At 48.9% G+C, this 11,395-nt stretch overlaps 2 protein-coding genes across 2 annotated transcripts; one reads left to right on the plus strand and one right to left on the minus strand.

Annotated features, from left to right (window-relative positions):
- Positions 1 to 182: 182 nt before the first annotated feature.
- On the minus strand, positions 183 to 6,461 carry PMPCA (peptidase, mitochondrial processing subunit alpha). Its single transcript, XM_086624978.1, has 13 exons — positions 6,409 to 6,461; positions 6,079 to 6,281; positions 5,786 to 5,865; positions 5,454 to 5,536; positions 5,036 to 5,130; positions 4,773 to 4,873; positions 4,092 to 4,355; positions 3,742 to 3,834; positions 3,361 to 3,479; positions 2,787 to 2,877; positions 2,612 to 2,674; positions 2,223 to 2,367; positions 183 to 1,774 (listed from the first exon to the last, which is right to left on the minus strand). The coding sequence occupies exons 1-13, from the start codon at positions 6,459 to 6,461 to the stop codon at positions 1,605 to 1,607; spliced, it is 1,560 nt and encodes a 519-aa protein (XP_086481104.1). The 3' UTR covers positions 183 to 1,604.
- Positions 6,462 to 6,711: 250 nt separating this feature from the next.
- ENTR1 (endosome associated trafficking regulator 1) lies at positions 6,712 to 11,368 on the plus strand. The gene is made up of 7 exons (XM_086625456.1): positions 6,712 to 6,795; positions 6,890 to 7,156; positions 7,722 to 7,795; positions 8,565 to 8,676; positions 9,335 to 9,397; positions 10,111 to 10,250; positions 11,121 to 11,368. Exons 1-7 carry the CDS (start codon positions 6,712 to 6,714, stop codon positions 11,212 to 11,214), a joined length of 834 nt encoding a protein of 277 aa, XP_086481582.1. The 3' UTR covers positions 11,215 to 11,368.
- The last annotated feature ends 27 nt before the right edge of the window (positions 11,369 to 11,395 follow it).

An 11,395-nucleotide genomic window follows, 5' to 3' on the forward strand; every position in this document is an offset into this window, starting at 1 on the left:
TTGCAGTGTTGTCAGAACTGGAGCTCTTTGTGATGCATGCTAACTGTTGGGGTGACCTGAGCCATCTGTCTTCAGCTGGAAAAGCGGGACAGGTTTCTTTGGGATCGTTTGCATTGAACAAACAAAGCACATTTCTCCTGACAGTTCAAGAAACCCAGCCATTAGCTGATGAATTCCAGAACTCTTACTACCTGCTCCAGTCATTTAGAGGTCTCTTTATTTTCTTACAAACATACACAACAACTGAATAGGACTCCTGTACTGTGGGTTCCACAAGAAGCAATGCAACGGGTTTTCTTCCAGTTGCATGAGGAAAGGTATGGGGATACAGCAGGTAATAACTGCCTCACAGTCTTCTGCTCCCAGTTTGAGTGCTCCTTACGATACACATCTAGCCCGTGAAGTGCTGCAATGCAGCTGTCTACGTTTTTAAGCACGTTAGAATATTCTGTAAATCAAATGCTTTATTCCTCTCTTTTGGGTCTGCCATTTCTTCAGCGTGTCAAATGTGTGGCACTTAGCTTTGTGTTTTTCTGTAACATGGTGTCAGTCGCTTTCCAAATGTTGTCATTTTGTTGATCTTGAGTCCTGGCTGAGTGACATCTCTGCTGCGAGACTGACAATTAAGTCCTTTTTGCAAGGCCTTAAGTTCATCTGAGTGACAGTGGAGAAAGTAGGTAAGAGTTTAAGGTGCAGCAGCAGCAACTCCTGTAATAATTTAGTTTGCATACCAACTCTGAGGTAAAAGAACTTTTATTCTTTAGCATAGTTCACGTACAAGTGAAAAACCTGAAGAATAGGATCACTTTCATTCAGAAGTAAGTGTCCATCTAGCATTATGCATAGTATCTTTGTAGAGGAACTCCACAGGAATTTAGTTATGCCATAGGTCTCCTTTCCTCTGAGCTCTACCAAAATGATGAAGTTATTTATTTCCAGACACATGACTTCTAGTAGTACTACAGATGGTAAATTACCATGATGAAATGGATCCATGATGCTTGTAAGAAAACCTGGACTGCAGGAAACTTGTTGCCTAACTTGACACGGATAATAACTAATATTTTCCTAATTCGGTTTGACCAAGTCTTTGTTCACCTTGGTAACAGCTGTAAATATTCTCTGAATTCAGATACGTAGGCCAAGCTCTTTAACATGCCACCACATCCCTCAAGAAGGGCACACACCAGGGGCCCCAGTGTGACAGCCCCTCTGCCGATATGATGAAGTGGTGACACACAGCAGTGACTTCCTCCAGCTCAGATAGATGCTTTCACTTGTAGTGATGAATATTTTGGCTTGCTGTGTTCTCCGCAGTGCCAAGAGAAGGCTGCATACACCCATCTTCTCTTGTTACCTACTCAGAGGGTCAGAGTACTCATCCAGAGCCAGGGTGGGCCTTTAAATCCATACCATAAATCCATAACATAACGAGCTCTTCACAGTCCAGCGTTCTGAAGCAGCTTTGTTCAGCTGTAGCATAGCTCCACGTTTGCACAGTATGCCTGGAAAGACTGGGAGGGTAGGGCTGCAGCAATATTATCATCTCAAAAACATAATAAAAAAGAAGCAAGTCTGTCAGACATGTGCAGGATGCAAATGCTTTATCGAAAGAGCCGGTACATCCGAGGGAGTCGCCCATCCTTACTGGAAAGTGCTGCCTGGATGTGTTCATAAGTGGGCAAATCCGTTAAGTCACCAAGTGCAGCCACAGCTGGTTTTTTGTGAAGCATCTTAGTGACCACTCTCTTGATATCAGTAGATTTCACCTGACCTGCAGGGGGAAAAAAAAAAAAAAAGCCAGAGCTGTAACAACTACATTCTAAACAGCACAAAGCAGCCTTAAGATGCTGCTGAGTCAGACCCCACGCTCAGAAAACCGATCACTAACCCTCAACCTTCTCTACCATGCTTGTTTTCTCTTCCTTCTGACAAAAATCAAGCATTGTGCCAGCTTGCAACAGCAGTCTGAAATATGTATCTATAGTATTTATGCCCCTGTGCTTTCTAAGGCAATTCATCTGTGCGACAAGAGTATGTTGTAAGTTGCCCCACCCCAACTGTGCCTACAATTCCCCATCCCTGGAAGTGTTCAAGGCCAGGCTGGATGAAGCTTTGAGCAACCTGATGAGGGGGGTTGGAACTAGATGATCTTTGAGGTCCCTTCCGACCCAAACCATTCCATGATTCAGTCAAGGCAAGAAAAAGCATTGTCTACTCACTGATCAGGGCACAGAGCTCCTGAGGTAGCTTCCTTGTGTTTGTTGCCAACACTTGTCTTCCCACATCTTCAAAGATAACTGGCCGGGATTCGAGGTTCATCATGAGCATGGACTTCAACTGGGTCTTTGCTCGCTCAAGTTCTACCTGGAAATAAGCAGCAAATACAAACAGATGTTCAAAACAGTCTGGCCACTGCTCTCTAATGCAAGACACCACATAACAGTTCTACAAACACCTTCCTCTCTGTGAATGTGTTGCTAACGTTAGTATATTCTTTTACAGAAATATGTAACATACTTATCTACGAAAATTCTTTTTAGCAAGGCCAGTGCAATGCATTATTTCAGCTCAAAGACCATCTGCACAGCCTGTAAGTTAAGCTGCTGACCTCTCCCACTGCTCCTGCCATTAGAATGAACTCTCTTGTGATGATTTCTACCATCTCTCGAACCTAGGAACAAACAGGCAATTGAAAGAAGATTAGAACAATGCTTATTCTGTTAACATTATTAACATTATGTGATTACTTTTGAAGGACACTTGTCTTTGAATAGACTTTGTACCTGTTTTGGATCTGCACTGGCATGTATACACAGGAGACCTGTATCCTCATAACTGTGGTGGTAAGAGGTTGCATTATACATCCAGTGGTGCCTGTGAGTAGACAAACAGTATTTAAAATTTTAAAAAACAGAATTTACATGTAAAAATTAAACAAGCATGGACAGCGAGTCCTCGGCATAGTGCATTTTCAGAATTCTCAGCAGTGCCAATGAGAACTGTCAGTCCCTGCCTCTGACCATTTCTGCATGTGCCATCTGCTTCCTCCTCTCCACTTGCATCCTTGAGACCAAACTCAGAACAATACAGAGCAGCACTACTGGTACCTACTGCCAATTCTGTTAATACCCCTGATTAAAAAATGGATCAAACTAGTGGAAGAAAACAGGATTCCTGGTCACTTCTGACCTTTAATTTCACCCCTCAAAACACCCACTGACAAATCAGCCCCACGTTTTAAGCAGAATAAGCTGATGTAAAACCTGGGGGTGTTGGCTTTCAAAGGATGAAGTCTCCCATGTGAACCTGTTAGAAAGGAATGTTTCTGCTACCCCTTAAACAGAAAGGCAAACCAACCTGTTGAGCACATTGAGATACAGTCGAGTGAACATGCCCTTGCCAGGCCCTCCAGCTGAAAAAGAGCCACCACCTCCCATCATCATGTTTAATACCGCAAAGGGAATGAAATCTTCCTCCTGAGTTGCAACGAGAAATTCAGTCAGCTAATCGAGCTCTCAAGGATCTGACACGAGTGAAGAGGAAGAGGAAGAGTCGGCAAGAAGCACAGCACAAGAGAAGCGTAAAGGTCAGTGCCTTCCTCAAACTGCCAGTGAAAAAGCTGCTTGTCTGATGTGCAGCATCAGCAGCAAGAGTGCCAGTGTTTACTCCATGAAATAGTATTCTGAGATTCTTCAAGTACAGGGCACACAAACCAAAGGATTTTAGGTTAATACTTACTAAAAATGAGCAGCTTTCTAACCCAATCATGATATGAGTGAGCTCTGGGATGGGAGTAGGGCCCAGACTGACATCTGACATATCTTTTTCCACCTGTGGGAAGGGCAGACAAATTATCAGGACTGATTTTCACCTCTGTTGTATCCAGCTTGCTACATTCCCAGTAATTAACCTGCCACCCAGATAATGGCTGTCGTGGCCAGTTTTGGCTGCATATTCCTAGACTGCACTCCTACACGAACAGCATGTCATTTTAGAAAAGAAAACCCTCTAAAGAAACCAGCTCAAATCCAAATCCGCACCTCCAACAGAAGAGAAGAGGCATGATGCCACCTCCACCTTCCTCTTACCTTGACAATGCCTCCTGTGTACTGGGCCACAGATCTGTCCACGTCCTTGGTGTGCCCGCTGCCCCACACCGGCTCCACTCCGAGCAGGTGTCTCCTCGCACACTCCACCAACTGCTCGTGCTCGATGCCCACCCCAGCGAGCACCATCCTGTCTGGCGTGTAGTAGTTGCGCAGATACGAATGCAGAACTTCTCGATCGATTTTCTCAGTGTTTTCCACTGGGCAGAACCTGTTCAGTCCAACCGTATTGTCTCTGTAGGCTGCCTAAAAGGCAACAAATAACATTAAAGTGACAAATATTACGTCACTCCCCTCCATCTAAACCTTCTCCTTCTGTTTTACAATTCTGCCTACCTGTCTGAGACACGTAAGAGAGGAAAGGCTGAGCATTATTTCACTAATGTCAGCATAACTCAACAACGTGTTGTCACCCACATCAACAAAGAGAAGTTACAGACAGTTTTAGTTAGGTTAAAATCTTTCACGTGTGTGGAATGTGGGATTTTGAAGTGAGAGACACCAAAATTCTCCCTCTCTCCACTGAAATCTAGTTGAACACCAGAAAAATCTGTTTTCAGAATCGACTAAAACAAACCCTGAAGTTAAGGAAAAACTGAGGACGAGGATGCAGCATGTCTCCCACAGGGGACTGCACATAAGGTAAAGCTTTCAGTGTTTTACCGCGTGGATCATTTCTGTGAGGAGAGGCTCTGGATCTGGTCTCATATTCAAGTCTTGAAGCTCAAATCGTATAGCAGCTCGAGTCATCTCAATTTCTTCATCTGTGTTAAGACAGAAAGCAAGAGATAACAACCCCCCTGCAAAACACCCAATTGCTGCATGACAACTTCTTGATGAGCAGAATCTAATGAAGAATTCTGAAATCTAACAGCAAGTCATGCATTGGGAGACTTTTTTGGAAACAGAAGCTTATGTTCCCAGACCTGATAACCTGGGCTGCAGCGCTACATCAGCCAGCAAGTTGACCACCGTGTCCAGGCCTTTGGCGTCAGCAGAAACGGCGTACATTATGGTGTCCCTGCAAGACAAGCAGATGGGTTCTGCACTGAGGAGTCACATCTACTGCCATCAGGTAAATGCGCATCAGGAAATCACAGGTAAAGCTACTCCACCATTATCGTTAATGCTTTCAAAAGGAAACAGAACTGACTTTTATTGCCCTTTCGGGTTCGCTTTGTAGCTTCTCAGCAGTCGCCACAAATGGATTTCTGCTGCTTAGAAGGAAAAAGTGGCTCTTACTGTCAAACTCCAGAAAAAGCAACTCAAACTACTGCTACTGTTACTCCAGCTACTAGTGTTACCACCACTCGGGTAATGGAGCACGGAGAAGGAGCATCGTACCTTGATGCCTGGCAGTCACAAATGCCTCCGTGCTTCTCCAAGGTAAGGAGAATTTCATCTTTGCTGCCAAACTGAGCTGTGGACTAAGAAAGAAGATATCAGTATCATTAATAAGTAAAGCCTTAACTTGTTTATAATCGTTCAGTGTAGCCCAGATCAAGCATCTCCTTCGTTCTTTAAGTCAAGTGGTTCGCTAAATACTTGCTAACCTTGGAGGTGAAAGCACAACAGCCTTTCAAAACATAATTACGATCACAGTAATTAACCAGGAATCCCATCACCATCAGTTTAACTGGATGCCAGGGCCCCGTGATGCCACGCATGGTACTCACCGAGAAGGCCAGCTTTTCCAAAAAGTGAGAGATACCACTGAGGTACTTCGCTTCGTGTCTTGATCCCGAATTTATAAGAACTAGCGTTAAGAAGAGAAGAAGTCAGCACGACTTTTACCCCCTCCCGGTCCTCACACGCACGTCAGGCACCCGGTCCCGCGGGAAGCGAAGCGTCACGGCTGCGTCCCGGCCAGGCCTGCGGGCAGGGGCAGAGTCGCTGCCGCCAGATGAGGCCGGGGCAGCGGCTCGGTGCCCCCCGGACACCCCCCCCCCCCCCCCCCCGCCGCACTCACGGCCCACGGTGCAGAACTGCCCGAACTTGTTCTGGGAAGCGACGCGCAGCCCGTTCTCCAGCACCGTCACCCGCGTCTCGAACCGCTCCCGGCCCTCCGCCGCCGCGAAGACCGCCTTGGGCACGCCAGGCAGCGGGCAAGTCAGCGACACGCCGGGGTAGGCGCCGCCGCCGCTGTAGCTCCGACCGGCCGCCAGTCCGCACCTGCGGGACAGCAGGAGCCGCTGTCAGGGAGGCCGGGCGCCCCGGCAGCAGCGCCCCGCGGCCGGTACCGGGCGCTGCGTCCCTCCCCGTCCCTCCGCTCCGCTCGGGTGACGGGGGGAGCGCTCACCGCCGAGCCGGGCCCCAGGCGCCGCGCCGCAGCCACGCCAGCGCCACCGCCATCTTGGCGTCCCCCAGAGCCGGGTCACGTGTGTGCGGCGCACGCGACACTGCGCAGCCGCACTGAGCGCGGGCGGGCGGGGACAGGGGCAGGGCTGAGCCCCACCCTTCCCCGAGGAGGCGGGACTTGGGCGAGGCCGCCATTGGGTGATTTTGTGGCGGCCGCTCGCTAATTGGTCCGTTCTGGGGGGGGCGGGGCCCGCGCTGAGGCGAGGCCGCGCCCCGCGGCTGTGAGGGCTGAGGCGGGGCGGCCATGGCGGCGGCGGGCCCGGCGGAGCCCAACCCCTTCTCGTTCCGCGAGTTCGTCCGCAGCAAGGCGCGGAGCGGCGCCCGCCAGGTAGGACCCGGGCGGGGGCACGGCTGAGCCCCGCCCCGCCGCGCTGCGGCGCCCGGCCCGCCCCGACCCGTCTGCTCCGCTCTCCCCTCCGCAGGCGGTGCGGCCCGGCCCGAGCCTCGGCCCTGCCTTGTTCCCGGAGCCGCTGCCGCCCGAGGAGGAGGATGAGGAGGATGAAGAGGAGGAGTGGAGCGGCAGCTACCAGCCCTTGGCCGTGGAGCAGGCCCACCTCGCCGCGGGCCCTGCCTCGCCCTCCGCCGGCTCCTGCGAGGGGCCGCCAGGCAGCGAGGGCCGGAGCGCGGCCCCCCTCGGAGCCCCCCCGGGGCCGGGATTTCGCTCCCTGCGGCAGCCCACCTACGAGGAGGTGAGCGCCTCGGCGGTCCTCCGGCACCGTTCTCAGGGCGGGCACAGGTGCCGCCTGCGGGGTCCGTTTTCTGCCCAGCGAGCTCTGAGCTCGGGTGCCGGGTTGTTGCAGAACTCGGTGTCAGCCTCCAGCGTTGCCAAAGCGTGCTGGCAGCACGGGCTGCACCATACGTGGGCAGCTGGTTGGTAGAGATGCTTGTGGAGAGAAGTAGGTCTGAAAAACTGCTCCACACTGTGAGTCAGGTTCGGTACCTTGTCTGTCCTGCTTATCTTGGCGTGGCCCAGGTGACTTCCTTATGCTTTTTGCCTTTAGAACATGTTAGTTTAGGATTAACAGCATTCGATTTGACACATCTGCGCGGGTTGCTCGGTGCCATGTTTCCGTGGCCCACAGGGTGGGTGAAGCTAAATGGTTTTGAGAGGGGAAAACTAGGTGTGAACGTAATAGCGCGAGGCTTTCCGGCGCTAGAGTTAAAGTTGGATGTTTCTTTTGGTACTGGTCTTGGAGCGTTAGTAGTGTTGTGAAACTGGACCCTCATTTCTAAAGAGAATTTTTGTTTTTTCAGCTAAAAGAAGAGAATGCCAGCTTGAGAAGCAAGATCAATAAGCTTCAGATTTTCTCTGAAACTCAAGCAGACAAGTGCGTAAGCCACAGTATGGGGGAAAGTAACCACATAAGCAAGGAGTTGTCTTAGAAGAGGTGCTCACTGGAAACAGTCAACGTCTTTAAAGAAGAAAAATGTAGTTGAAATCTATGCTATTTATTAAAAAGCTCTAACAAACCTGATTTTCTTATTGAAAAAGGCTTGGAAAGTAAGTAGCAAGCTGACATCTGATGATCGTGTTTGTGTGGCGTACGCTTCGTGCAGTTTAGGTGGTTAGTGAAAACGAGGGTAGGGCTCGACAGGATGCATTTCATAAAGCTGCAGATTAACAAAGTAAGGATTCGTAATCTCTCTTCTGTAAAGCAAGAAAAGCATTTTTATTTTTGCTGGTGAGCAACTCGATACTGGGAGACTCGACTTTCCTGAGGTTAAACAGCCCAGTGACCTATCCAGGGTGGCAATTCCTGAAGTTCATATGTGAATGCTCTGTGCTGTGCTGTTCCTCATAGTGAGGCAGCTGGTACTTCCATGGTGACAGGGTAACCATTTGTTGCAGAGTTGCCCCTACCTAGGCTGATTGTGACCAGCTGTGGTTTCCGTATGGCCTGTCTGCCTTCAGCTGTATGGTTCCTGTCAATGCTAGTGGCTGTCGAACAAAGAAATCCCCTGAGCCACAACCCAGAGGTGTACTTCTGTGGGAAGATTTCATTTTTCTTCCGACATGAAAGAAAGAGTCGCTTCATCCTTCCTTTAAGGTATTTAATGTTGCAAGTGCTTACTGAACATTGTCTCCTGTTTTTTAAGGATGAGGAAGCTTGAGAAAAAGCTTGAAGAAAACAAAATTAAAGAAGAAAAAGAAGCACAGGATTTGGAAGCAATGGTGCAGCACGTGGAACAAAATCTCCAGCTGATGACTGTAAGTGTTGGCGTTTGCCATAACAGCAGAAGCTTCTTTGCAGTCGGAACTGTGTGGTTTTGTTCCTTTTCCTTCCTCCCCCAGAGAGTGAGGGAAGCTGAAGTGATTGCTTCACCCTTGCGAGCACTAAACAGCTCTGACCTGGGTTCATATTCTTCCCTGATATCAAGACTGTGTCCCAGTCTAGAACTTCCTTCATTACTTCTTGCAGAGATACCATTTTCAGATTCATCAATACCTTTGATTGCTTTTTTGCAGCCTTCTCAAAACGCCTGTATGATCTAAGAGCTGTTTTTCCTGCTTGCTTATTTATGCTGAGTACCTTTTCCTCTTATCCACAAACAAAATTTAATGGCTGGAATTTGATGGTGAAGCTAGGTGATCTTTAGGGTCCCTTGTAACCCAAACCATTCTATGAATCTAAGCGATGACAGCATCTGAAGATGGCAGAAAGGGAAAACGGGGAGGGGAGGACACAGCTGATCAGACACAACTGGGGCACTGTCCCCATCTCGTGAAGCATTCAGAACACGAGGTGGTATAACACACACCGTGTCACTCGAGGTTACGTGCTGGGATTGTGCACTCCTACCCAGCTCAAAGTGCCTGCTGTGTCCTGAGCGCTGCCGTGGTGCAAGTAATCTTTCTTCTGTTTCAGAAACGGGCTGTTAAAGCAGAAAACAGTGCAACAAAACTGAAGCAGGAAAACGCACTACTTCAGGTACGGAGCAGTGTTCTTAAGGCCTTCCTAAGTACTGGGGCTGAGAGCAGACATCTCGATGTCTGTAAAAAGGGCGTTGAAAAGTTTTGGCTGCGCCTCGCTTTTCCTACTGAATGCCACAGAAAATGTTCTGTGCAGACTGACTTCATCTCTGCGACGCGTGGTACTTGGCTTACAATTTTGCTCAAGTTTGGTGTGATCTTGAAATGCTCTTCAGTATTTGGGACCTGTGAATGCTGTAATGCACCAGGGCAAATGGGTGTCTAGCTGTAGGAAGGTTCTTCTCTCAACAGAGAAGAGAGAGGAACGTGGGAGATACTACAGAGAGCTCAGCAGAGCCCGCGTAGTGGTAGACAACGGCGTCAGTGCCGGGTCACAGCGTCCGTCCCCACCATCTGGGTTGGAACACGCTGCTTTTGTGCTAGACTGGTTCTGTGAAGCAGGCAGACTGGAGGGCTGCTGGCTGTCAGGCTGTCATGAAAATGCTGCATACCTTTTGAGTTTTAGTAAAAGCTTGTGAGTTGTAGTTTTCTGTCAGACACTGCCCTCCACAGCTGGGAAGACGTTATTTCCAGGCAGTCTGGGATCCATTTATTAGTTGTTGAACCTAATAAATTGCAGTCTGAATGTATTCATTGGTCGCTGTAGTTGTAAAGTGACTACTGGAGTTCTGTGGTTGTTTTCATATAAGATTTTACCTGTTTCCTCCCCAGGTTCAGCTGAAGAACTACAAGGCAGAGAACGAAGCCTTGAGGTTGGGCCAGTCGGCGAGTCTGGCCGCAGTGAAGCAGAACGCGGACACGGCCTTGCAGAACCTTCTCACCGTGATCTCGAACTCCCGCTCCTCGATCCAGTGAGTTGTTTTACGTGACTCTCCTAACGCTATCCCAGAGTTATCCCAAACTCCCGGTCCTCAATCTAGTGAGTTGTTTTATGAAGACTGGAGAGGGACTTTTTACAAGGGCATGTAGTGATGGGACAAGGGGTAATGGCCTTAAACTGAAAGAGGGGAGATTTAGATCAGATCTAAGGAAGAAATTTTTAACATTGAGGTGTAACTGTAAATGAGGTGTACACCACCTCCAGTGGTGAGGCACTGGAACAGGTTGTCCAGAGAAGCTGTGGCTGCCCCATCCCTGGAAGTGTTCAAGGCCAGGTTGGATGAGGCTTTGGGCAATCTGGTGTAGTGGAAGGTGTCCCTGCCCATGGCAGGGGGGTTGGAACTAGATGATCTTTGAGGTCCCTCCCAACCCAAACCATTCCATGATTCTATGACTCTCCTAACACTATCCCAAAGTTGTCACAAACTCCCAGTCCTCAATCCAGTGAGTTGTTTTACATGACTCTCCTTACACTATCCCAGGTGCTTGTCTGAACACTGAGGTCACAAGTAAACGCCTCCAGTGTTGCTTTTTTTTGGGATTGAAACTCGGGTTCTTGTATTCTGCATGCCAGATCAGCCAGTCCATGTTCTTACCTGCGATGTATTTTCCTCCAAGTTTAGGTAATAAAAATAACTAGAGTGTGTAAGTCTTATTTTTTTTACTTAATGTAAACCCGTTACACTTAGACTGAGTCTCTTATGCTTCACGTCAGGGAGCGAAGTGTTCAGTCCAGAGAAACTGCTTCCTGAAAAATCCCTTTCCTCAGGCACACCCCTCCACGATGCTGCTTGGCCGCTTTGTCCCCCTCAGCCTGACGCCGTGTCTCTCCCGCCTTCCAGGCAGCTGATCTCTGGAGCAGAATCGCTGCAGCTCGTCGCTGATCTCCTGAAATCCATAGACAGGATTTCTGAGACGTCAGAAGACAGTCCGTGAAACTACAAAACTGATTCAAATGGAGAACTTCGCTTTCACGCAGAAATCGTTACTTAAAAGTTAATTTCCAATATCCAACCTCGTTCGACATCCGAAACTGTTAGTGCTGCTGCAGAGCTGGCTCTTCCATCTCTACCCACTGTGCAGCTAAAACCGTAGGATAAAGGACAAGACTGTGTCT

This window comes from Tauraco erythrolophus, chromosome 22 (assembly GCF_009769465.1).
Source record: "Tauraco erythrolophus isolate bTauEry1 chromosome 22, bTauEry1.pri, whole genome shotgun sequence".
NCBI classification, from domain to species: domain Eukaryota; kingdom Metazoa; phylum Chordata; class Aves; order Musophagiformes; family Musophagidae; genus Tauraco; species Tauraco erythrolophus.

What these genes read in the sequence shown, in the direction of transcription:
- PMPCA (XM_086624978.1), bottom strand. Translation starts at nt 6,461, where the DNA reads ATGGCGGTGGCGCTGGCGTGGCTGCGGCGCGGCGCCTGGGGCCCGGCT. An exon ending in GCAGTTCTGCACCGTGGGCC is followed by an intron (nt 5,866 to 6,078) that starts GTGAGTGCGGCG and finishes TCTTAACGCTAG; the next exon opens with TTCTTATAAATTCGGGATCA. An exon ending in CCAGTGCAGATCCAAAACAG is followed by an intron (nt 2,675 to 2,786) that starts GTACAAAGTCTA and finishes GTTTGTTCCTAG; the next exon opens with GTTCGAGAGATGGTAGAAAT.
- ENTR1 (XM_086625456.1), top strand. Translation starts at nt 6,712, where the DNA reads ATGGCGGCGGCGGGCCCGGCGGAGCCCAACCCCTTCTCGTTCCGCGAG. An exon ending in TCTGAAACTCAAGCAGACAA is followed by an intron (nt 7,796 to 8,564) that starts GTGCGTAAGCCA and finishes CTGTTTTTTAAG; the next exon opens with GATGAGGAAGCTTGAGAAAA. An exon ending in AACTCCCGCTCCTCGATCCA is followed by an intron (nt 10,251 to 11,120) that starts GTGAGTTGTTTT and finishes CCCGCCTTCCAG; the next exon opens with GCAGCTGATCTCTGGAGCAG.